Raw genomic sequence first — 26,954 nt, 5'->3', positions numbered from 1 at the left:
ACATGCACACGAACACACACACACACACACACACACACACACACACACACACACACACACACACACACACACACACACACACACACACACACACACACACACACACACACACACACACACACACACACACACACAGTAATTCCCCCCAGAGTGCATTTCAAAGGCAGCCTTCATTTGCCTCTGAGACACAGACATGATGGCAGGAGAGGTGAAAAGAGGAGAGGAGAGGAGAGGAGAGGAGAGGAGAGGAGAGGAGAGGAGAGGAGAGGAGAGGAGAGGATGAGGAGAGTAGAGGAGAGGAGAGGAGAGGAGAGGAGAGGAGAGGAGAGGAGAGGAGAGGATGAGGAGAGGAGAGGAGAGGAGTGGAGAGGAGAGATTTGCCTCTGAGACACAGACATGATGGCAGGAGAGGTGAAAAGAGGAGAGGAGAGGAGAGGAGAGGAGAGGAGAGGAGGAGAGGAGAGGAGAGGAGAGGAGAGGAGAGGAGAGGAGAGGAGAGGAGAGGAGAGGAGATGAGAGAGTGAAGGAGAGGGAATAAGGGGAGAGGAGTGTAAAGAAGAGATGGCAGATGAGGAGAGGAGAGGGGAGGAGAGGAGGTGGTAAGCAAGAAGATGTCAGGAAATAGAGAAGGGGAGAGGAGAGGAGTGGATAGGAGAGGTGAGGTGGCAGTGGAGAGGTGGCAGGCAAGAGAGGAGAGGAGAGGAGAGGAGAGGAGAGAGAATCAGCATCTGCATTCTGCAGCATTCCCTTTTAGATGGAGATGAATGGGGACTCATTTGAATACTGCATTCTTTATGTCTGCCGAGCGAACAGCGTGTAAGCCAGCCTACCGACACAAAATAGCGCTGAGTGCACTGGAATTGATCAGCTCCTGAATACTGCATGCTTTTACTTCACCAAGGGGGGCTATGCAGAGGATTGGTGGTGTGGCGCTGCCTGGTGGTGTTGATAGTAGTTAAAAGTATTCATGGTTGAGTTGAGTGTTTTTATCTCAAATGTACAACAGCTGTTCCCAAACTGGGGGGTGCATAAAAAAAAAAGAAAACCACAGGTTAACAGTTACAGTAACATAATTCCATACATTGGTTAGTAACAGTACTGATTTTTATAGTTAATAAATGTACTTAATTATCCTGTGAAGTTCAAATTAAATGTTTTATCGAGTACGGGGTGACTGTGGTTAAAGGGATACAAGGTAGAATTAAAAGGTTAATAATTATTACTGTCCTAAATTGGCAGATGCTTAAATGAGTCAAAAGTGTCCAGTGACTCTCCCAACGACGTTTTCTGCTGTCAGAACTCCCCACATGTAACTTTTGGCTGACAGAGCCGAACGAGCAACATGTGAAAAAAACTACTCAGAGGAAAAACAGATTTTACGTGCCATAGGAGAATTATTGTCATTTGTATTCAGCATTGGTACTCTGGGACGAAAACATTCACACCGCGATGGGAGTTTAACAGCATTTTTTAACGACGGTGTAGATTTTGAGACAGGCATGCCGCGGGAACCACGCAAATTCAACCAAACGTCACTAGTTTAAAATAGTCATGAAGAAGGATGGGTGGGTGAGATCAATGTCTTTCGCTGGCCACTGATTGGACTTGAAAGCATCTAACTGTGCCAGATGGGATTGCAGCTGTTTGATTGGAACTGCAGGGAAGAGAAGAGTACTTTGTTTACCCTCCTTTTGAAAAAAGTCATTATAATGGTGGAATCCATGGGGAGATCTGTATCCTTTCTAAAGCGTTTAGCAGGTCTGAGTCAAGAGCTATTACATTCTGATAGATGGTCTGATCTTTGTAATTACTGTGAAATGATCACTAATGCTTTTCATCAGTAGACAGTGTTTGATCCTTTCTAAGATCAAAGAAAAACATGATAATAATTATCCTATCCCCACCATCATATGTCCTTCCTACCCACATTTAACATTCAATAACGCACAATTAATAATGAGAAGGGTATGATGTGGTACAATCATAATGATTTACGATTCTCTATGCATGTGTATGTAATTCTTTTGACCAGTCTCGAAGAAAAAGGCTATTTCCTCACACTGATGCTATACTCTTTATCACCCACTAGAGGGCACTGTCACTCCCTCTCATTCTGTTGTCACTCCCTCTCTTTCATCTATTGCTATCACAAACACACTCTCTTTCTCTCTCTCTTTCTCTCTCTCTCTCTCTCTCTCTCTCTCTCTCTCTCTCTCTCTCTCTCTCTCTCTCTCTCTCTCTCTCTCCCTCCCTCCCTCCCATCCATCCCCATCACTCCCTCCCTCTCTTCTTCCTCTCCATTTTGTGATCAGAGCATCACCCTCTAATTTGGGCATAAAGACACAGTGACACAGTAACACAAGCGTTAGCTTGCCCAGTGTCAGTGGGTAGTCACTCACAGTCAGGCCTGGCAGCGAGCAATGCTTAGCAACACACACACACACACACACACACACACACACACACACACACACACACACACACACACACACACACACACACACACACACACACACACACACACACACACACAACACACACACACACACACACACACACACACACACACACACACACACACACACACACACACACACACACACACACACACACACAGAGCGTAGCTACGTAGCTACTGGAGGGAGACAGACAGACAGACTGAAGCTAGTCTGCGCCTAACAGGTAGTAGAGATGTGTCCTCCCATGCGCAAACAGCACTCAAGCGTGCTGCTCTCATCTGACACATTTGAGAGTCGTCCATCTTGGAACATTAGCGCTAGTCTCTTTTCATCACGTCTCCTACTATATGACTGGCTGAAGCTGGAAATAACCAAGCCTGTTTAATTCTCCACTTATTCCCTCTGCTAGCAGTCAGTCACTGACAGTGCTAATACAAATCTGTAGTGTTATTACAACACAGAGAGACATTAGGCGTCAGAATTTTCAATATTTTCAACATTTTCAATATGCTGTTGTATTGCTCACGCTACCCTTGACATGTCACTACCTGGTGATGCTGCATTTTTTGGCTTAGCCCTTTCCGAGATATGAGCTACTCTAATGGGGGCAGCTTTTGTTTACATTTTTTAAAAATTATTTAACATAGGCCTACTCCAAATATTTTCCCAAAAGGTATCGCTGTTTGGTAGTTGTCTGCTGATGTTGCATAACCTTTTGGATGTTTTTGGGAATAAATAACAATGTTTTTTGAAATGTAGACAAACACCTGCCCCCATTACAATGGCCAGGATCTTGGAAAAGACTGAGGGGAAAAAACCCAGGTACTGACAAGTCCAGGGTAGTGTAAGCATTACAACTGCATGTTGAAATTAGCTGGCTACCCTTTAACTTTTCGATGACTATTACAGTGTTCCACTGGTGGAACGGTGTGCATTATGGGGCTACAGGCTTTGCATCTGAACTCTCTAATCTTATGCTCAGGCAGGCAGGCAGGCAGTCAGTCAGGCAGGCAGGCAGGCAGTCAGTCAGTGGTACCTAGTCCCAATCTCAGCATCTACTATAAGTGCTGTAACAAGATAGCTAGTCATCTCAACTGAGTCACACACACAAATCATGTGTGAGTGTGTGTGTGTGCGTGTGCGACTCTGTGCGCGTGCGTGCGTGCGCGTGTGTGTGCGCGTATGTGTGTGTGTGTGCGCGCGTATGTGTGTGTGCATGCGTGTGTCCAGCGTGCACGCGTGTGTGGGAGGTGTGTGGACTGAGACATGAAGTGCTCATAACAGCTTTTCCACCCATCACCTTTCCCCAGGCTCAGCAAACCTGAGAGAGAGAGAGAGAGAGAGAGAGAGAGAGAGAGAGAGAGAGAGAGAGAGAGAGAGAGAGAGAGAGAGAGAGAGAGAGAGAGAGAGAGAGAGAGAGAGAGAGAGAGGTTGGGGCGAGGGCTGTAGGGATTTGCACGCAAGACCGGGAAAGACCACAGCACAGCTGAGCGCCTCGTCCTGTTGGCCTGGTTAAGCCTCAACTGAGCAGGCCAGGGGCCTAAGTGCTCTCTCAGCTTTCTTAACCAGAGGGGGGGAAGGAAATCCCTGGAGGTAGTTTCTCCTGGGAGGGATTTTACGTGGTCAGTGAGCTTCAAAGGGGTAGGTCAGAGAGGTTTTTTAAGGCAGGGGATTGGTTGGCTCTAAAGGTGTCAGTGAGCTGTGAAGGAGGTTGTGAGGTCTATGAACCATAAGAAAAGAGAAGGAGTAGGGTGGTCGGTGAGTTTTAAAAGGGCTAGTCAGTGTAAACTGGTCTGTTAAGTATGAGCAGGGCCGCGGACAGCTTTGGCTGGGCCCAGGACAAAGTCATTTGAAAGGGCCCCCCACCCAATACGACAGTGTTATGAAAACCCAATACTGGGCCCCCTCTGTCTCTGGATCCGGGACAAGTGTCCACTTTGTCCCCCCTGTCAGCTTCCCTGAGTATGATGAGTGAAGTCAGTGAACCTGTCTGGGTAGGGGTGAGGGGCTCCTGGGTGAAATAGACATGGATTTCATGGGGACCTATAATTCCCGCGTCTTGGGGTGCTTTCACACCTGGTCCCTTTTCAGACATTTAAGCGAACTCAGACCTGTGACTCAGCATTTTCTGTGCATATGTGAGTGTACCCAGACCCCTCAGAAGCGAACGGTACTGAGACCTTCATTGATGTGGTCTCAGTTCGGTTCACTTATGAGTCCTGAGTGACAAGTTACAATTGTGACAAGGTGTAATCACTTAAGAAGAGCTCTGGACCGGGTCTGATCAAAAAGAGGAATGCCACTCTATAAAAGCCTAACTCGGCCAGAAATAGCAGCCGGTTCTTTTTGTAATACCCAGGGGGTCAGGATTTGGCTGGTTAGCTTCCCCGATTAGCAAGGCATTTCCTTGTCGCCATTTCCGACATCCACTTGGCCCATGATGATTGGTGGGAGCACGAGTTTAGTGTTGTGCACACATACCTTTACAGGTCTGTGGTTGGGCACCTTATAATACCTCCATGCATCCAATGCCTTCCATATAGCTTTCTGGTCAACCTTACTTCAGTCAGTAACGTGGCAAGTAATTGGCTGAGTAAACTGGATGTCGGAAATTAGCTCCAAGAAACTCCATTTTGGAAGCTGAAAATTTGTTCAATTTAGGCCGAATTCACTATCCTAGCCATTAAAATGACTGGGGCCGGGACATATTCACTCTCTCCAGGTCTTATACTGCCTCCATGGTAATACCCTCACAATATGAACAAAAACAGATCTGAGTCCTCTTGCCGTGGGTTCACTTTGTGGTCCACTTGAAGAGGACTGAGTTTGGTTCAGGTAAAGGGAACTAGGTGTGAAAATACCCTTAATCATGCCTTAACATTTCAGTGGTTCATTAACTTTGAACTCCGTAAATGGAAGTTCTGATTTCGCTTTGCTGCCCTTGCAGGATACCTTTCAAAGGTCACTAATCATTATGGGGCTCAGGCAGTGGCGTGTGGAGGTGAGGTGAGGTGTTGGGTCGTACCTGTCTCTTAGAGGTCAGTAAACAACATATGGTCATCTGTGAGTTGTGCGTGCGTGCGAGCAAGTGTGTGCGTGCGTGTGTTGAGGTGAGGTAAGCTGAGGTATTTTATTGCATCTGTGTGTGTGTGCGTGTGTGTGTGGTGAGGTGCTGTGTCTCTTACTGAACGGTTGTGTGTGGGTGTGGGATGTCAGGTGTGTGGTGAAGTGAGATGATATATTTTACTCTACCTGTTTCTGAAAGGTCTCTTAGTGAGGAGCTGAGGGCTGTGCGCTTCAACCCGTCCACGCCGGCATACGTGTCGTCCAGACTCGGCCTTCCCAGGGTGCCGTTCACCGCCTCACTCTTCATGCCCACACCTCCTCCTCCTCCTCCTCCCCCTTCATTCGTCGGCCGCATTATGCCTTTCTGCTTCTCCAGCTCCGCTGTGGAGGAATGGAGCGAATTAAGTGATGGGGGATAGAGAGAGAGAGAGAGAGAGAGAGAGAGAGACAGAGAGAGAGAGAGAGAGAGAGAGAGAGAGACAGAGAGACAGAGAGAGAGAGAGAGAGACAGACAGAGAGAGAATTGAGAGAAGGAGGAGAGAAAATAAGAGAAATTTCATAAGCTACTGACAGGCTAACAGAAAGAGATGGCAAGAGTGAGAGAAAAAGAGAGATAGAGAGAGAGAGAGAGAGAGAGAGAGAGAGAGAGAGAGAGAGAGAGAGAGAGAGAGAGAGAGAGAGAGAGAGAGAGAGAGAGAGGGGGGGATATCGTAAAAACGAAAAACAAGTGCAGAAGTGATGCAGAAGTGCAGAAATGATGCAGTTGTGGGGTAGCAAAAGAGGACAGGAGAGAGGGATGAGAGTGGGAGAATGTGATGAAGGGAGAATCCCTCAGAGAGAGAAGATGAGATCGGGAGAGAGAGAGAGAGAAAGAGAGAGCGAGAGAGAGAGAGAGGAGGGGGGGGGGGGAGAGGCAGAACGAGTGAGAAATGTGAATGCAGAGGAAATGGTAAAACATGAGGGATTTGTACACAGCAAGGCGGAGGAGAAGAAAGATGAGCCCTAAGCTGCAGACACCTTTCCCCCATCCAACGAAAAAACTCAGGCCTGGACTGGAACCCAAAAAATGCCAGGGCATTTTGGGCATAGACCAGGCGTTGATAAAACACCAATGTTTCCTAAAGCATTATGATTGCCAACGTCTGCTGCCTGTGTTAAAGATAGCTGAATGGACTGCCCCATCTAAGTCGTAGGCTGGTCTCTAAGGGAAAACATAGAAACAACAACAAAATAATTCATCGGCCCCTGAGGACTGTTGGCCCACTGGGAAAATGCCCTGTATGCCAGATAAGATAACCAGACCAGCCCTGTCAACACTCCTTCTAGAGAGCAGCGCCTGAGAGGAGAGCACAGAGCTCTCATCCTCCACCCCCTCCCTAACTCCCTAACTTGTCCCTTCCCTCTCTCCCTCCTTCCCTCCAGCTACCTCTCCCTGTCTACACCTAGACTGTTAACCTAAAAACAGTACCTGATCTGCGAACCACTTTTTTCCCATCCACTGCAACAGAGACCTCTCCTTCTCCACTCCCTCTCTCTCTTTTCCCGTACCTCGCTCACCTCCCTCTCTCTCCCCATAACCTGACTCTCACCAGGTGGTATCTTCCGCCTCTGTCTTCACGATACCATCTGGGTAACCTCCACAACCGACATCTTTTTTAATGAAGCCCCATATCAAAAATCCTTGCATGTGATTGGATAAACAATCTGTCCGTCATCTTTACTGAAGACTTTTTACTCAAGAGGGATGGCACCGCCGCGAAACCCCACCCCATTGCAAACCCCGCCCTCAAATGACATTGCGAAAATAGCTTTAAACATGTTAAAATCGTTGTTAACACATTTTCTACACTATGTTACTATTAATAATATTAATTTGTGTTTTTTGACAGTTTCTGTATTCATTTCTGCTGATTTTTTGCAGGGGGCGGGGCGTCGATGTGTCTGACCGGAGCCCTCCTGTCAGACAGCAGTGCAGAAAGGTGAGCACAGGGCTCTCATCCTCCTCTCCCTCCCTACCTCCGTTGCTTTACCTCCCTACTTCCCTCTCTCTTCTCCCTCAGACTTCCATTCCTTCCCTCATCCCTCTCTCTTCCCTCGACGGCAACACAGCTCAGAGAAAAGAGCCGAGAGCACAGGGTTCCCAACCTCCACTCCCTACTTTCTCTCCATCCCTCTCTCCTTCTCTCTTTATTCTCTCCCTCTCTTCCTCCTTCTGCCACACCTCCCTACTTCCTTCTTCTCACCATCTCCCTCTCTGTACTGCACCTATCCTGTTAATCCACAGAGCTCTCATCCTTCATTCCCTCCCTCCCTCCCTCTGCCTTCTATCCCTCCTTTTCTACCTCTCCTTCCGTCACGGCACCTCCCTAGTTCCCTACTTCACTCCATCCATCTCTTATTCCCTCTTTGCTGCATATCTATTATCCGGTTAACCCAATCTCCACCCACTGTGGTGTGCTGTGTAATGCCTCACTTCACTGCGCCATGCTGTGCTGTGCTGTAGAGTGCTGTCCTCACTTCACTGCAATGTGCTGTTGCATGCATCCGTTTACTGTGTCGTGTCGTGTCGTGTCGTGTCGTGTCGTGTCGTGTCGTGTCGTGTCGTGTCGTGTCGTGTCGTGTCGTGTTGTGCTCTTCTGTGCTGTGTCGAGCTGTGACTTGCTGTGTTGTGTTGTGCTCTTCTGTGCTGTGCGACAGTCCGACAGCCTATAAGTCCGACTATAAGCCATAGAGTAGTAAAGCAAGAATCCCATTGGCCCGACATCCCATTAGTACGACAGATGTTCGCGATACTCAGGCTACTGGGGTGCATGTTTTCAGACAAAACATACAAGGCAAAAATGTACCTTTACTGACGGTTAGCGTTAGGAATTGTTTTGGTTTGGGTCTAGTTTTAAGTGTGTGGTCGGTCTAATGGGATGTTGGACAGATTCTGACCCGCCAGGTTGGTGGGGGAAGTAATCAACCGGTGCTCTCCCCCATCCTCCTCCACGACTGAGGTACCCTGAGCATGGTACCGTCCCGCTGCACTGCTCCTTTGGGGTGCCCTTGGGGGCTGCCCCCTTGCACGGGCAAGGCATAAATGCAATTTCGTTGTGTGCAGTGTGCAGTGAACACTTGTGTGCTGTGGAGTGCTGTGTCACAATGACAATGGGAGTTGGAGTTTCCCAATTGGGCTTTCACTTTCTTTTTTTAAGGTTATCTTCCACACACCGCGCTCTTCCGTCTTGTTGGTGCGTCTCTGAAGTAATCTAGTAGTTAGGAAATGGATCGCACTCAATTTTTCTTCTTTCTTGTTGTTTTCTTTTTATTTTAACGTTGCAAGGACTGACATGACAGACGTTTTGGCTGCACAGAGCCTTCTTCAGTGTCACCACTGAAGAAGGCACTGTGCAGCCGAAACGTCTGTCATGTTTTTTAAGAAACCGATACGTACTCAGCAGTCAATTGTCGGACTAATGGGATGTCGGACTAATGGGCTGTCCAATGGACCAATCACATGAAACCCTTCTTGGTGGGGCTGCGATCTCTCGACTACTCACACTCCACGCGGTACTTCTCCATCTCCTGCACCTCGGCGATGCTCTCCCTCAGGTCGCTCACAAAGCGTGTGCGGTCCTGCTGACTCGGGGCGGTGAACACGATCAGGACCTTCCTCTCGCCCCCCGGGATGGCCGAGGTCAGCCGAATCCCATGGGGGTAGTCTGAAACAAGGGCAAACATAGCACAAAAACAAACACAACACACACACAGAACACATTGTTACACAATACACAGAGGCACTGAGGCGCAGCTGTACAGCAATATCATGTTGAAGTCAGTGAGGGGGGTAAGGTGAGGTTACAGTACACCACAATAACATTGGGAGAGGAGAGGACACACACAGATAAACAGTTCATGCCACTCACATTCAAATAAAACAATGTGAGGTGCTAACTTCCTTGCGCAGGAACATACAGTACAATATAATGCCATACAATAAATTATTTAAGAGACACTATGAGGGTGCTATTGGTGCTACTGTTTTTGGATAGGGAGCTGAAAGATGGTCTTTGTTTGGTGGCAATAAATGTTAATTTTTTCGTATCTTTTGAGGAAGCTTGTGGATGTCTCCCACTCAAAAGTCTGTAATTCAATTCAATAGGATATTAGGTGCTGAAACCTGTCGGCTGAGAAGACTTAGTAAAATAGAAGTGAAAACATGCAGTGGCAGACAGCATATTGAATTGTTTAAACGGCATAACTAATAAACACACTTTGTTTTTCTGTAACAATTTTGAAACAGAATGATAAACTTATTCCCACTCCTTTGTTTGATGTAGACTACCCAAGCAGGGGAACATTTCTCAAAACCATAGTTGCTAACTTCATTAGCAACTTTGTCGATTCCCATTCCCAGTGCAATTTCCCATTGGCAACTACCCAAGTAGCTAACTAGCTAACAACTATTCTTTCAAGAAATGCACCCCAGACTTGCAACTAATTCATGAGTACTGCAGCTAGTGATCTCGAACCGCAAACGTCACGCCAGAATGATCTCTAGAAAAGCCGGGGGAGAGAAGCTGTGTCCTTTCAAACACCTTCAGGTGACAGGACACAATAACATTGTTCGTGATAAATTAGCGTCACATAAAATTCCACCACAGTGACACTTTCCTCTCTCCACACACAGCACTCACACAAAGTTCCTACTTTGAATGATGCAACAGCTCGTCAATGTAAGCGCAGGCACCAGCCGCCACACTCCCGCTGACACTCCACCACAAAAGAGCCGGGCTTCTCATTTGAATACAGCACACATCTTTTTTTTTGCCGTGGATGGAGATTTATCGCTCGGCTCTGGGGGAAGCTTATAAGCTGTGTCTCAAAGACAAAGCCATTAAAGTGTTGAGACTTTATGGCTCATGTAAAAACACTGCGATGACTGAGTGTGTGAGTGTGTGTGTGTACACACTCGGGCCAGATATTGCCTCCATCATATCTGTCAGCCTCGGACGACTGCATAAAATACGGAATGGGGGAGGATGGGGAAATGGCACACAAGTATCAATGATGCTACAGCATGAGCTTCAGGCCAGAGAGAGAGAGAGAGAGAGAGAGAGAGAGAGAGAGAGAGAGAGAGAGAGAGAGAGAGAGAGAGAGAGAGAGAGAGAGAGAGAGAGAGAGAGAGAGAGAGAAAGAGAGGGGGTAGAGGGGAAACAGAGAGAAAGCAAGAGAGAGAAGTTGGAGAGGGGACACTGTAAGAGATAGAGGGAGAGAAAGAGAGGGCGACAGGGAACAGTACTGTGTGTGTGTGGGACTGTGTCTCTTAGTCTGTGGGTGCACAAGGGTGAGTATCTATGTGTGTACAGGGAATCTGACAGGGGGGACAAAGGGGTCAGTGGTCCCAGGTCCACGGAGAGAGGGGGACAGTATACATTGTCTATATTGGGTGAGGGGAACCTTTTCAGACGACTTTGTCCTGGGCCCATCCAAAGCTGTCAGTGTTCCTGTATGCATATGTGTATGCAAAAACAAGTGTGTGTGGTGGGTGTATGTGTTTGTATGTATGGGTGTGTGTGTATGTTTATGCGCATGCGTGTACAGTTTGTATATGAGCAAGTGTGTGGGTGAGCTTGTGTGTGTGTGTGTGTGTGTGAGTGTGCGTGCATGTTTTTCGCGTCCTTCCATCCGTGTGTGTTTGTGAGTCTGTCTGTGCGTGGGTGAGTATGTGTGTGTTGGTGTGGGTGTATGTGTGCGCGCGCGTGTCTGAGTGTGTGTGTGTGTGTGTGTGTGTGTGTGTGTGTGTGTGTGTGTGTGTGTGTGTGTGTGTGTGTGTCTGTGTGTGTGCGTGTGCGTGTGCGTGTGCGTGTGCGTACGCAGGCGCACACACTCGTGTATACGCATGCATGCACACTCGCATGTGTGTATTTGTGTGTATAAATAAAGCAGAAGAAACAGATGGCGGGAGCAGATGGATCGGCGAGGAGCGGAGAGTGGGGCGGGCGGAGTGGGGCGGGCGGCACTTACAGGAGTTCTGGAACATGTGAACCTGCATCTCCACCAGGGGGAAGGACTGTCGAAAGCTGTACGTCACCAACGTCTTCTTCTTCTGGAAGATCTTCGTCACCTGCGAACAGACAGAGAGGTGTGGGAGAGAACAGAACAGAGAGGAGAGGTGATGGAAGAGAGGAGAGGGATGGCAGAAGAGAGGTAGAAAGGAAGAGAGGAAGAGAGGAAGAGAGGAGAACATGTTAGCATTTTCAGTTTTAAGGCGAAGGTCTGTCGAAAGCTGAGTGTTACCAACGTCTTCTCCTTCTGGAAGATCTTCGTCACCTGCAAACAGACAAGAGAGGTGTGGAGAGGAGAGAGAGGAGAGGTGGAAGAGAGGAAGAGAGGAGAATATGTTAGTATTTCCAGTTTTAGGACGATGGACTGTCTAAAGCTGAGCGTCACCAAGGTCTCCTTCCTCTGGAAGATCTTCATCACCTGTGTACATACACACACAGATGTGTGGAGAGGTGGAAGAGAAGAGAGGGATATGGGAACGGAGGAAGAGAGGAAGATGAAGATATGCAGAGGAGTGCATGTCAATTTTCCAGTTTCAGGGGGAAGGATTCTTGAAAGCGGAATGTCACCAAGGTCTCCTTCTTCTAGAAGATCTGTATCACCTATGTAAATACACACAGAGGTGTGGAAATGTGGAAGAGAAATGAGGGAGGGAGGGAGGAAGAGAGGAAGAGAGGAGAACATGTCAATCTTCCAGTTTCAAGGAGAGGGACTCTCTAAAGCTGAACGTCACCAAGGTCTCCTTCTGGAAGATGAAAGTGAAAGTGAAAGCACATTTGGAAAACTCCAACTCCAATTGTCATTGTGACACAGCACTCCACAGCACACAAGAGATCACTGCACACTGCACCCAATGAAATTGCATTTATGCCTCAACCGTGCAAAGGGACATCCCTCAATGGTGCCCCAAGGGAGCAGTGCGGCAGGATGGTGCCATGCTCAGGGTACCCAAGTCATGGAGGAGGATGGGGGAGAGCACTGGTTAATTACTTCCCCCACCAACCTGGCAGGTCGGGAATCGAACCGGCAACCTTTGGGATACAAGTCTGACACCCCAACCGCTTACCCATGACTGCCCAAAGATCTTTGTCACCGGTGTACATACACACACAGGTACTATGTGGAGAGGGAATTTTCCGGATTCAGAGGGAAGGACTGCCTAAAGATGTACATCACCAAGGCCTTCTGGAAGATCTTAGTCACCTACTGTACTGTATTGTAGTGTGTGGAGAGGCGGAAGAGAAGAGAAGCATAGGGTTAAGAGGGGAAGAGAGGAAGCATTTTTTTTACCCATTTAACCCTAAGACCCCTGCTAAAAATGCCTGCTGAATGCCTAAGCCCTTTTTGGGAAAAGGCGCCCTCAGCATATAAAAAAACCTAAATACACGTATCTCAGCCTCTGAAGCACAGAAAAACATGAAATAAAATTGCATTGAAAAGCTAGGACCCTCTTCTCATTCAGCTGTAACATACCCGCATTCTTAATAAAAAAAAACCCTCAAGAGCCTGAATGCAGTGCCCATGCAGCTCCAGGCGCCGGGGTTAATGCGCAGCATCAGGCTTATATGGGTTAATTGAATGTAGCTTCCGGGGGAAGGTGGAGGTGCTTATGACAGTGGTTTTGAGGGGTCCTCTTTCGGAAGATCATCATCACTCGATCACAGAGGTGTGGAGAGAAGGGGGGGGGGGGGAGTGGTGAAAAGAGGTGGGGAGTGGGAGAAGGGAAGAGTCAGTATCTTAATTTCCAGCTGCAGGGTGAGGGGTTGTGTGGGGGTTGTGGTAGTCACCTGCACACGGATACAGATGGTGTGGGGGAGGGTAACAGAGGAGAGGAGAGCAGAGGAGAGGAGAAGATAGGAGAAGATAGGAGAAGACTGTTATACATTTTCATTTTCAGCCTCAGGGGGATGTTGGTAGTAATAGTGGTAATGGCGGTGGGGGTGGTGCTGTTGCGGGGTGTGTAGAGATGGAAGAGGTGGTAAGGCAAAGGCAATATGAGACATACAAGGAGGTGGGATGAAGTGTGGGTAAGCCATATACAACACACACACGCACGCACGCACGCGCGCACGCGCACGCACACACACACACACACACACACACACACACACACACACACACACACACACACACACACACACACACACACACACACACACACACACACACACACACACACACACACACACGTAGGTATGTATGTATGTAGGTCTATGGGTTGAGGTCCATGTGAAGTGAGGTAGGAACGTGATTGGGTACCAAAGGAGAAAAATCAAGGGAAAGGCGGGAAGGATGAGGGGGGAGGGGGTGAAGTGCGATGGGTTTTGGTGATGGAGGTGGTTGGGGAGCATAGAATGAGGAATGGCTTGAGCAGAGGAGAAGCAAGAAGAGGCAAACTGAAGAGAAGAGAGGAGGGGCGAGATGAGGCAACGTTGGGATGGAATATGGTGTGGGGGTGGGAATGGGGGCTGTGGAATCAAGAAATGGATGTTGTGGAACGGGGGTGGGGGTTGTGGAATGGGGGTGGTGGGAGCGGATTCTTGGAATGAGGGCACGATAATGAGGGAGCTGCAGGAAGGCAAGGGTATGAGGATGAGGAGCTGACATGCTTGTTAATGTAGCAGTGTACTCTAGTATTACTGCTACTGTTGTCATTGATACTGCTACCAGGATAAGGACATGCTTGGTCCTCTATTATACAGCTAGATTACAAACGATTGACTTCTTTGTAAAAAAAAAAACCAACAACAATAATTTCTCAACCAATAAGAATACAAAGAATGTGCAAAATGAATTCTGTATTAAATGCACGCCGTACCATCTTAGGCAAGCTGTAATAGTCATTGAAAGGTTAATTACCATAGTACTACTCCACTGTGACATAACAGAGGGCCTTTAGAAATGCACTACGACTCGGTCATTGCCATTCTGGTAGCAACAAATATTTGTAACGCAGTGTTTTAACGGGTTAAAACAGAACGCTCTTTAGGGACTACTTCATGGCGAATTCGGCAAAACATTTCTGCTCTTCGACATCAGCTCTTCAGTGAGCACAATTACATGCAAGGAATATTCCTATTTTCAACGGGATGGTGACAGTATTTGGTTTGTGCAGTCTAACCAAATTGTGTATAACCTCTTAATTCGTTCCAAATGTGACCATGTTCCGAGAATATTCCGGTTGAAGAACACTGTTCCACACATGATCAGTTCAATCAGAACATTCTGGAATTCCGGAAATTCCGGTACTTGTATTAAAGTGAATACTGACAATATTACATTTGAAACCTGAATACTCTGTACAGTAGCTGCAGCCAGTGAATGAGGAAAGAAAGAGGAAGAGGAAGAGGTAGAGAGAGGCTAGTAGAGTGTGATGGGCAGTTGTGCTTACCACCAGCAGATCGTTGAAGAGGAAGACCTCCCGCTGGTGCACTCCAGTCCGCTGGGGTCGATTAGGGTCAGGCACCTCATACAGCTGACAACAACACACCAGTCTGCGGTGAGGCAGCGACAGCACCTGTTTACCAACACACACACACACACACACACACGCACGCACGCACACACACACACACACACACGCACACACACACACACACACACACACAAACACACACACAGGTGTGAGAAAAGCCAAAGTACACCATGACATTGTATTTTTATACTTCACCTAATGCCCATAATTTAAATAACAATTAGCAATTAATGTACTTCACATGCAATGCTGTATAGATAGTCCAGTAGAGACAAAAAAATAGTGGCATTAGCTGTGGTTGCACTGTCCTGACGTATGCTTGTTTTTATGTTACTGCTTGATTGCCCAATTAATGGTCACTTTTGCGATAATGAATGTACCATTTGCATTATGTTGCACATGTTGAAAACTGTGCATATTCATGTAAACACTGAGCGAGACAGCTAGATCACAACTACAAGAGGCCAGTGTGATGTAAAAGCTAATCCATTTTTCATCCATCTTCACCCACTCAGCACCAGGCAACCCACTTCTTCTGAATGAGCAGATAAATGCTAAATAAATCATTAGACACACCCCTAATCTGTCATTCTACTGCCATTCTTAACCCCTACACACACACTCAAGCACACACGCATGCCCGCACGCAAGCACGCACGCACACACACACGCACGCACGCACGCACGCACGCACGCACGCACGCACGCACGCACGCGCACACACACACACACACACACACACACACACACACACACACACAAACGCATTGTTAAGCCAACAGCCTCTAGGCACGGACTGCACCACCAAACTCATAAGGATCATACCACAGGAGCTTATCGCAAACGCCTCAGAAGACCCAAGATAATAACTACCCCTCCTACGTATGGTACTAAGCACCACACAAGAGCCAAAACCGAAACCCAGCCAACTGCTGTCAAACCTCATATCCCATCTAACAGCTGTCAGCCTGGATCCCTTCACTGCACCGTCATGCTCTGCTCTGTTCTGCACTACACTACACCATGGCAGCCACACGCTGCACCATGATGCCACCCTACCCTGCCGCCCTCCACTGAGTGAGAGGCCCGGTAATGTCCAGCGACAGCTCGTTCGGATCAAGCGCAGGCCGGATACTGTAAAGCGTGAGTAGTCAAATGTGCTGAAGATCACAGAGGAACACTTCCTGCCATCACGGCCCATCTCCCCCTGTCTGTCTGTGGAGGATGAACGGACGATGACACAGGCTTTAGTCCATGACATGGCCCTTAGTGCAACACGGCCCATCTACCCTGTCTGCAGATGATGACGATGAAGATGAAGAAGACGATGATGGCGATGACATTGGCCTTTAGTGCAACATAGCCCAACTCTCCTGTCTTTGTGCAGATGATGATGATGATGATAATGATGATGATCATGGCACTAGCTTCAGTTCAGATTTCCTGGCACTATTGTACTGGATGGACAGGGGAATGTCTGGCTGCCCCCTCTGGAAGTGGCTTTGGCAGGCCAATGTAGAGGCTGCTGGTTGATGCAGCCCATCTGACCTGACCTCAACCTCAGCTCCACAGCATATCAGCCTCCACACCCCTACTGTCCACCTAAAGTGTAATGGGGAAAATGACTTGTTTGTGTGTTATTACTGTATTCTGGTTACACGGCTAGAAGTTATGATAGTGTGCAATAAACAAATACTCTGATCAGTCCCTCTGTAGCATCTCTCCTCCACCCCCTCCTACAACACCTGGAACACCCGGACAACATCGCAAGCATCCTCTTCGTCGACTTCAGTTCAGCCTTCAACACTATCCAACGCCACCAGATGATCCAGAAACTCTGCCACCTTAACGTTCCCCCACCTCTCACCCGCTGGATCCACAACTTTCTCACCAACCGTCCACAAGCCGTCAGGAAAGGCACAGTCACCTCATCCACCATCATCACTAACACAGGAGCTCCACAGGGCTGCTGTCTCAGTCCCTTTCTTTACACCCTATACACCAATGACTGCACCAGCCCCTCCCCCACCACTACATATTTTAAGTACTCCGATGACACTGCCATCCTAGGCCTGCTCAACAACGACGACTCAATCTCAGCCTACCAACATTCCATAACCCACTTCACTCTGGTGCACAGAGAACTTTTTGGAACTCAATGTAACAAAAACAAAGGAAATGGGAGCTTGCGTAAATTCTACCAGGGAGACTCGAATTTCTCGGCTGTCAAACTTACTAGGCTAACCATCCAATCTCCCTTTTGACAGATCATACATGCGTCATCATTGCCCAGGGTCGTCAACCAATCACAACGCGAGATTTGGGAATCCCCGTTACGCATCACTCATGCATCGTTCCCTCTCAGCCAATGGATCGCATTCACGTTTGTTTAAAAATCAGTCACTCATTCTGTTCTCTGCTTTCCAGTTAAGCCGACTTTGAAGCCACCACCACCCCTCCGTCCACCGTCACCAGTGGTTCCCGTCTGTTAGGGGGCAGGCTACGCCCGCCTCCATCTCCGCTGGAGGATATGCTGTCCTACCCCGGAGTTCAACGCGAAGACGGGAACCTTCGCCAAACAGATTCATGCATTTTGTATCAAGTGTAATTGTTCGCCAAACGGATTCATGCATTTTTGTATCATGTCTATTGTTCAATAAATGTTAATAACGTTCATTTGCCTCTCGAGTCTTCATGGTAGAAATGGTCTTTCACAACACACTATCACCCCGCCTGGCCCCCACCTCCATCAACAACCAGAGAGTGGAACAGGTCAGTCACTTCAAATACCTTGGACTCACTATAGACAATAAACTCACTTTTGATGCACATGTCACCAACATCCACAAAAGATCTCAACAGAGACACACGGAACACGGAAGTGCTTTCTATAGGCTATTACCACAGCACTGTGTAAATCATTAGAAAATACATACCAAATGCTAATCCTAAACAAAATAATGCTATAGCAATTTAAGTTGTGCCCTGACCAAAACATTCCCTAACCTTAACCTGTCATTAAAGACATATTTTTGAGAAATACCTTTTCCAGTTGGTTGCTAGGCTATCAAATTCATAAAATGAATGAAAGAAAACTAGCTGTGTCCAGACCAAAACAATCCCTAACCCTAACCTGTCAGTAGGAAATGTTTTTTGAGAAAAAATATTTGAAATTAGAAACATCCTGAGAAAACACAAGACTGTGGAAACATAGAGCTGTGCGAGTAGCCTATAGATAGAGCACTTCTCTGTGTCCATCACGGAAAACAATTCCGTGTCCAGGAGCACGGAAAACAATTCCGTGTCCAGGAGCACGGAATTTTGGCAAAATCCGTGCTCTTGGACACGGATTTTGTGCCCTTAACATCCGTGTCCAGGAGCACGGAATTTTTGGAGATCATGTTGGGCCATAATATGTAGATGGCATTCAATAACCAAATACTAAGGAACAGAGTCTGGAAACGGCTTTGGCAGACCAGTGTAGAGTTCAGATGGTTAAGGCAGCCCATCTGACCTGATCTGATCTCCACCTCAACACTTGTTTTATAGCACAGGGACGATCAATAGCAAACACTCGGTATGACATACAGTAGTGATGTGTTATCACTCACTATTGGATCACTTGGCTGAAAGTTGCAATAACTACATACAACATGAAATAAACAAATGCTAAAATATGACCTGGCCACTCGAAAAGTGGCTTTGGCACAGTGCTGCTGAAGCCTTCTCACCTTACTTGACCTCAACCTCAGATCCACAACATATGTGTATGTAATATTTGGAAGGAGGCATTAATGGATCATAGAATAGAGTGCCAAAAGCAGATTGTGTTACAAATAATAACCATAAACCTAACAGAATTGTACGCAAATGTGGATGGTTACATAGACTAAGGAACTAGGTGCAGCACGTATTGTGCACGGGGTGTGTTTAAGATCATAGTCTGAAGCCTGCAAAGCAGAATTGAGGTCATTGAACAGAGGTCCTTCAATTGTGTCTGTTACCCATACGTTAATTAGATGAAGGGATTCAGTGAGCCAAATTTGAAAACAGATGCAATGCATTGAGAATATGAAAGAAAGTATAAAATGAAAATGAGATGAAAACATGAAGTGAGAAAATATGAAATCAGAATATACAATGAAAAAGACTTCAGCCCACTAAAAAAAAAAACATATGCCATAAATCCACAATCTGTTCATTGTAACAATAAAAGGCAGCCACCATATGTCCAAGAAGCATGAGATCAACCCAATCCTAGTCAAAACAAATAAGACACACACCTGCACATTTTCCTGCTACGGTAAACTGCATAAAAACCCAGAAGCTGTATGTTGTGGGGTTATTCGCAATATGTCTTCCGTTAGTCTTCAACAAATTAAATCACTGCCTTTCAGCAAAAAGCAAATCAACAAACACCCAACCTTATGTCAGGATTTTCTTTCTTCTATTTCGCGGTGATAAGGTACTGAGATAAAGATGACAGCATTTCCACAGCTAAGCAAACCTATCTGGTGGTGAAGGGAAGCTGTCCGGCTTCCCTGTTGCTCAGACAGGCGCCCATATGCTGCCAAGCTCAGGGTCACGGCTCTTTTCCCCGCCGGTTGGCATTCACCAAATAAATGACTTAGCCCGTAATTGTGGTCACAGCGTCCTTGTCTCTCAGAGAGAGAGAGGGGGAGGAAAAATCCCGAAAAAACTTGCCTGGAAATTGCCAGGAGGCACAGCATGAGGCAGCGTGACCTTATGGTGCATTCACTTTTGAAAAATCTTTCAAAAATGGTAATGTGCACCCCGAGCTTTTCACTGCAGTTTCTGCCTTCCTTATTATGAGTAGGGAATAAACATTGTCTCCAAAAAACAATATGGTCTCTCATACAACAATAGCAATTCCTGTTCATCAAGCGTGAACCAAAACACAGCATAATTCTTGGATAGGTACAGAAAGTGACAAATCCACTTTACTCACAGGCTTTTTGCCCACGACAACTCTCTCCACGGCTTGCACTTGGGATACGTGGTCGTCATTGGTCCGTAGCTCCCATTTCTGGATACGCTGGTAGATCCCGACTAGCAGATCTCGAGGAATATCCTGCCCATTGTCCACCCCTATTTCAGAACAAAATGGAGATATAAGCAGGGCTCTAAATTAACACCAGCCAACCAGCCAAATTCTGCTGAAATTTGAGTTTGGCTGGTAGAAAAGATCAGCTTACAAGCCACTTTGACCCATTAGTGAGTGTGTCTTTGGCTAGTAAGATTAACATCTACTAGCCTTTTGGCTGGTGATGAAAAAAGTTAATTTAGAGCCCTGGATATGAGCATGGAGTTTATGCATGACAGAAGTAACTGCATGCCTAAAACCACGCCCCGTTATGAACCCAAATATACGATCTACTAGCAAATGTAGCATACTGCCCCATGCCTATATACAGAGGTGATAGCCCCTTTATAATTGCACAACATGTTAAGTGTATGTGACAAGTAAAGCACTTGAATTTGAACAAATTTCCAACATTTTTATCCCTGGCTAAGGGAAGATGCTAAGAGGCAATACAGTATCCCTCTCCTTGGTAAACAAGGATCATGCATGTTTTGCTTTTTGCATGAACGGCTGAAGAAATTCAGTAACTATCTATTGATCTTTATTCTAGAGGCTCATTGCAAAGTCGTTTAAGCTGCATTCTAAGTCTTGTGCTTATTTATAAATCCATACCCTTCTCAGCAGGGGAGCAGTACCCCTTATCGGGGTTGGTTTTCAAAGAAAGGAACGCCATCTATTTTGTTATAGAAACTATTAAAGTATAAAATTCAGTATAAAAAGACAAAAAGGTTTGTACTCCAAGCATAAATGATGAGTAAAACTGTCATAAATGATACCATCTGCCTATTGAAAAAGAACACAAATATTGTGTTGCTTATTTCTACTCAGAGTTCTCAGTTTTTGCCTTCTTTACTGGCTGTTCAATATAAAGACAAAAAATAATCAGTACAGCTAAGCCAAACAATACCTGACTTTGGGATAACAAAATGACACTATGAAAGGACAATGGACACATTGAACAATTAATTGTAATATGTATTACAATGGACAGCATGAAAGATTACGGTGATGTACCTCGAAGGTTCTTGATGAAGTCCTCCAGCTTCATCTTCCTCTCGGGCTTGACGTTGGGGCTGTACATGTCCGTGTTGAGGAGGATGATGGCAAAGGCCAGGATGAAGATGGTGTCAGGGTTCTGGAACTGCCGGACCAGCACAGGATTGCACACGCAGTATCGCTGGCTGAAGAGATGAAACATGAGATAGTATGTGACTATTTTACAGTACGTGTCACAATTTCAAAGTCGAAGTGAAGGTCAAGGTCAAAGTTAACTTTTTTCTTTGTCTTAGTGGGACACCCAAGTGGTCCACATTACACGTCTCCAAGACATAATAAGTGATAAAAAGGTGTGATGTTCCAAATAGAAAAGTGTTTGCATGACGTTTTCAAAGCGGAATTAAGTTTTATTCAGAATTAAACTGAGTTCATTCTGAATTAAATATCCCATGTAAAGGAGACCAGTGATATCTTTGCCGTCATTAGAAAGTCAAGGCTGAAAATGCTGTTTTAGAAAAATGTCCTTAATATTTTGGCATTCACAAACAAATATATTCAAAGGAAGCCAAGATGAAAACCAAGCAGAGAGTAGAGCTTATCACACCGGGGGGGTCAAATGAGTTCAAGGAGTATTAGGATCTCACCTCGACTGACCTGACTAACCTACAAGCACACAGAGGTAATCCACTTACTGGGCAGAGTTCACGTTCAAGGACATGGCATACCTGAAGGCTTCCACCAGCCTCTCCACCTTCTGGGCCTCGCCCTGCACTTTGATCTGGGCCTGGAACTTCCTCAAGGCATCGTCCAGATCCATCCCAGAGAAGTCCATCTCATCCAGCACACAGCTATGTAGAGTAGAGAGGAGAAGAGTAGAGTAGAGAGGAGTAGAGTAGAGTAGAGTAGAGTAGAGTAGAGTAGAGTAGAGTAGAGTAGAGTAGAGGAGAGGAGAGGAGAGGAGAGGAGAGGAGAGGAGAGGAGAGTAGAGTAGAGTAGAGTAGAGTAGAGTAGAGTAGAGTAGAGGAGAGTAGAGTAGAGGAGAGTAGAGGAGAGTAGTAGAGTAGTTACTTTATTGATCCTAATGGGAAGTTACATGATAGTTATGGGGAGTTACAAGGAGAGAGAAAGGAACCCATTTAAATGGCAATCCAGTTTTAAATCTAAAGTGGACCACAATGGAAATACATCCTAGGGCTTTTTTGTTTCTATCCCTGTCAACTGTATTTCTGTCTTTTTCTGTCTTTGTATTTCTGACACAATTTTGACAGAAATATCATGACTCATTTCAAGCTATTTCCATTGAATTCCTCTACCATCTGGAAAATTAAAAATCTTCCACAATCAGAGGTTTTGGGCCTTGTTGGTTGATGTCATTCTCCAACATGTCCTATGTTACTACAGTATGTGTCCACTTACTCCAGCACATCTTTGTTGAACTGCTTCTGCCGGTTGCCGAGGAACTCTCCAATCATCTGTCGGCTGAGGCCCTTCCGCTCCAGGATGAAGCGGGCGATGCCCACGGGCGTGTCCGACACGAAGCCCTTCTCGATCAGGTACTGGATGCCCTTCTCTGGCTTCCTGCGGACGAGGGAGGATCAGGTGAATAGACGGCAAGCAGCTACTGTAACATGCACATGAATGTGGTATACAGTCAGGGGAGCCAACAGGGGCGGAAAAAGGGGTCAATTGTCCAGGGCCTGGGGGGACAGGCAGGGCCGGGTTAATGCACAGGCTAGACATGGCTGCAGCATTGGGGCCCAAACCTGATTGACCAAAAGTGGAAAAACTGCAGAATTGTGACAAGCTGCAATATTGAAAAAAATCGTGTGTCATGTTGAGTACAGTTGGTAGACATGTTATCCTTAATTCCTATCTTGTAATTATGATACTGTCGATGTATATAGGCATATTTGGGTTCCTACTACATTGTACATATTCCAGGGCAAGTGACTTTCAGATGTCTTTATCCTGGGCCGGGCCAAAGCTGTTAGCAGCCCTATGTAGAGTACTTGGTGTGGACACCAGAGAGGATAAGGTTTAAGTTCACCTTCTCAGGAAAGTAACACATAGGCCTACAGGTATGCCATCACAAATACAAACGTACAGCGTGACCTATGAGGTTCAGACCAAGGAGAAAACGTGGAAGATGTTTGTCATACTGTATATAGCGAGACTTGTGTACGAATACAGTGACAACACAGCAGAGAATAAAGAGCAGGACAGGGTGAAAGGGGCAAAACAAATATGCCAGAAATATGCCACAGCTTAAGCTCAAAGCTTCACACCGCGGAGCATAACTATGTCACATAAGACTTGTTTGGTGTGGATTGCGACAACACAACAGCAAAGAAACCAAATAAAGATGACAGGCGTGACAAAGGTTACAGTAAAATACAAACTGTAACAGTGGCGTAAAAAAGTTGCAATAGACCGTACTGTAGCAAATATGCGCTATCATGAACACTCTAGGGTGGTTTGGAATGGGAGAAATAGTAGGAGAGTAAAGTGTAAGAAAAGGGTGGAAGATCATTGCAATTTAAGAAACAATCTTTCTGTTATGATCTGTAAAAAAAAGATATGCCAGAAGAGAGGACAGCTGTTAAGTAGTGATTACTTCAACAGTATTTGATGTTTTTGAATAGTGTAGCAATGATTGCTTTGAAGCTCTAGGGGTGTTTTAGACGGAAGTGTATAGCACTAAAACCAGCATAATGAAGGAAATAACTGCATACTACTCTCTGACTGCCAGCCAATGCATTCATGTCCAACTGTGCAGATCTTCAGAGTGGACTAAATCATACACAGTACATTTGGCAGAGCTAATTCAACACTGAAAGAGTGTATGTAATATCTTTTAGAGAGCATTTGCTCCAAGCGTACTCTTTAAGTGTTGAATTAACACAGCATTTGTTTTACTGTGTGGCACTGCAAGCAATACAGAGATGGTTCCTCTAAACGACACAGGCGCTCATATGGCATATGACCTAAATGAGAGTGACTGGTAATGACTAGATAGTGTATATATGAAATGACAGCCATGCCAGTGTACTGTATGTGATTGCGTTCAGCCATATGCCAGCCTGTATAGGCACAGAGAGACAATGTGTGATGGAGAAATTATAAGAGCTAATGGCAATGTGGCAGGGAGGTGCCGGTGATTAGTGCACATTGATGTTTAGTGATCATCTATCATCTAATAATTCAAGAAACGTCTGTCTGGATCTCTGCTATGTCTATGACCCTCATAACTCCCGCAGCACAGCACCAAAAGATCTCAAACTTGGAAGGTGACTTGGCAGTGGTATGGCGGGTTGCAGCGCAAAGTTTCACGCCATTTTAACATTTAAAAATTAAAATATTAAATTAGATTTTTTAATATTGATACATGAAGAAATTATAGTTCATGTCTTTTAAGGAGCACATTAGGACAGCGCAGGGAAGCCCCCAGCAAACAACATATTATATCACACCCAACATATCCCAGTTTTTGTACATAGGCCTAAGTTACAAAACACAACACAGGCAAATAGGCCCAGCAGTTTTAAAATAATAATAATAATAATAAAAGAGAGATTTTGTCATACTCCTCAAAACAAACAAACAAACAAACAAACAAACAAACAAACAACAACAACAACAACAAAACAAAACAAAACAAAATATCAGGAAGAAGAATCACACAAGCTCCAAGAGCTCTAAAACTTGCCAAGTAGTGGCTGTATTTTGGACAATTGCACTTGGAAATATTCCCAGGTGAAAAACCCATATACTTAAAGTGTACTTTTTTTGACCGTACTTAGTACAAAGTGTACTATTTTCGGCGATTTAAAGTGCGCTTCATTGCACTATTAGTGCGCTGAAGCACTACTAAAGCAGTACTTCAGCACACTTGCAGCACACTGAGGATGCTAAATTGGCACCGCTTTTGGACAACTTTAAGTGCACTACAAGCATACTTTTGAAAGTATGCTCCAAACACGCTTTTCATGCATTCGTATGGCATTAATAGTGTGCTTGAGTACACTTCTATAACATTTTATTGTTACTAGAAGTACAATAAAAGTATATTAACTTCATGCTTCTTTGGACTACATTGGAACATTTTAAGTATGTAAAAAGTATATCATATTAAGTATTGTAAATATATAACAGGTATGCTTGAAGTATATTTACAGTACACTCCCAAGTACAACAAATAATATAAATGTAATACTACAATCCATGCTGGTTCTCGGAGCTTGTACATTACACACAGCCACATGTCACAGTAGTGATACAGTATGCATGCCTAGCACGACTGACATTTACAATCATTGCATTGTTACAGAGATTTCAGATACACATTTCACTTTATTTCATTCTTGTTTCACCTTCCTGTAGTTGATCATTTGAATTGATCACAAATGGTGACCCTTGATTCTTTGTTTGAACAACTAGTTCCAACTTACCTCTCACCATGACACCATGGGAAGTGTGAGTCTATATATACCAGAACATATACATGACCATCATAATGACGGTGGGAACATGGCCATTTTTTGTGTACCACTTTAAAATGTTAAAACTCCTACAATAAATGCAGAATATAACAATGAGTAATATTTTCATGCAAACCAAAGATATTCCTTAGAGGTAAATGGATTTCTGTTTGAGAAATTTAGCTCCAAGAAGTGCATTGCATGATGGTATATGCATGATGATGCATGATGGGTAAATGCACTTTGTGTAAGCACACTTTGAATATATTTGGATGAAGCACAATCATGGTGCACTTAGAAAAAGTATACTTCCAATATGTTAAAATGATTTACTTTAAAGCGCACTATAGAAAATCACACTTCGAAGTCACTTGGGTGAAGTATAATCAAAGCGCACTTAAAAAACGTGCAATTGCAATATGTAATTTTAAAATACACTTTTAGTAAGTTCACTATTAGAACACTATTAGTATATTACTCTAAATACACTTTAGCCAAACATCTTCTAAGTGCACTTTATGTATGGTTCGCAAAGTGTACTTTCTTTGAGAGCAACTTAATTACATCTAATTTTAAGTACACTTTAAATAAGCATATTGGAAACATACTTTTTCTTAGCACAAAAAGTGTGAGTGCGCTTTTAACATGCTAAGTACACTTCAGTCGTGCTTTTATTGTACTAAATTGAACCACTTTTTCACCTGGGTTGCCAATGGACTTTTTAAGTTTGGCACTCCTTATTACAGAATGGTAGAGATTTTCAGGGCAGATGCTTATTGTGATGTCACAATAACCAAAGTTCCATTGCAGTACACTTGGCCTTGAGTAGCCCAAAGACATTCATTCTACACAGCAGCAGACAAGAGATAGAGGTAAGTTATTTTACTGCTGCATATATATATATATATATATATATATATATATATATATATATATATATATATATATATATATATATATATATATATATATATATATATATATATAAATTATTATCATATAATCTTAAAAGTAAATATACAAATGTATATATTTGGATATTTGGACATTTAGAAATCAATTTCATGGAAAGTGATGTTTCAATAAATTTCGCTCTTGGGGTATTAACAAGTATTAAATGAAATACAGTATTTGTCTATAGGCCAACCAATGATGTATACTACTTGCCACCAGATTATAATAATTCTGAAAAAAGAGCATTCCTTTAGCAACAGTGAATTCATGATTAAAGATCTGTCTCCTTATCTTACAGGCTATGGATTGTATTAATATTTTGGCTGTGAATTGTGTTAATTAATAACTAAAATGAGTAATTGGATATTAATATA

General features: G+C 44.9%; 2 protein-coding genes across 2 annotated transcripts in view; one reads left to right on the top strand and one right to left on the bottom strand.

Moving 5' to 3' along the window:
* The window catches only part of LOC134457458 (IQ motif and SEC7 domain-containing protein 1-like), a 51,170-nt gene that overhangs the window by 5,076 nt on the left and 19,140 nt on the right, over nt 1-26,954 (bottom strand). The window contains exons 7-14 of the mRNA XM_063209468.1: nt 22,565-22,726; nt 21,874-21,996; nt 21,167-21,333; nt 20,018-20,157; nt 14,965-15,090; nt 11,535-11,634; nt 9,068-9,229; nt 5,712-5,906 (exon numbers count right to left, since the gene is read on the bottom strand). Coding sequence (XP_063065538.1) covers nt 5,712-5,906; nt 9,068-9,229; nt 11,535-11,634; nt 14,965-15,090; nt 20,018-20,157; nt 21,167-21,333; nt 21,874-21,996; nt 22,565-22,726 — 1,175 coding nt within the window. The remainder of the gene's footprint in view (nt 1-5,711; nt 5,907-9,067; nt 9,230-11,534; nt 11,635-14,964; nt 15,091-20,017; nt 20,158-21,166; nt 21,334-21,873; nt 21,997-22,564; nt 22,727-26,954) is intronic.
* Nucleotides 26,460-26,954, top strand: part of LOC134456225 (uncharacterized) — a 2,248-nt gene continuing 1,753 nt past the window's right edge. The window contains exon 1 of the mRNA XM_063207613.1: nt 26,460-26,498. The gene's annotated coding sequence lies outside the window, so the exon portion shown is untranslated. The remainder of the gene's footprint in view (nt 26,499-26,954) is intronic.

Source organism: Engraulis encrasicolus, chromosome 10, assembly GCF_034702125.1.
Source record: "Engraulis encrasicolus isolate BLACKSEA-1 chromosome 10, IST_EnEncr_1.0, whole genome shotgun sequence".
Lineage (NCBI taxonomy): Eukaryota > Metazoa > Chordata > Actinopteri > Clupeiformes > Engraulidae > Engraulis > Engraulis encrasicolus.
Note: the sequence above shows the minus strand (reverse complement) of the source record. Positions and strands in the feature narration are given on the sequence as shown.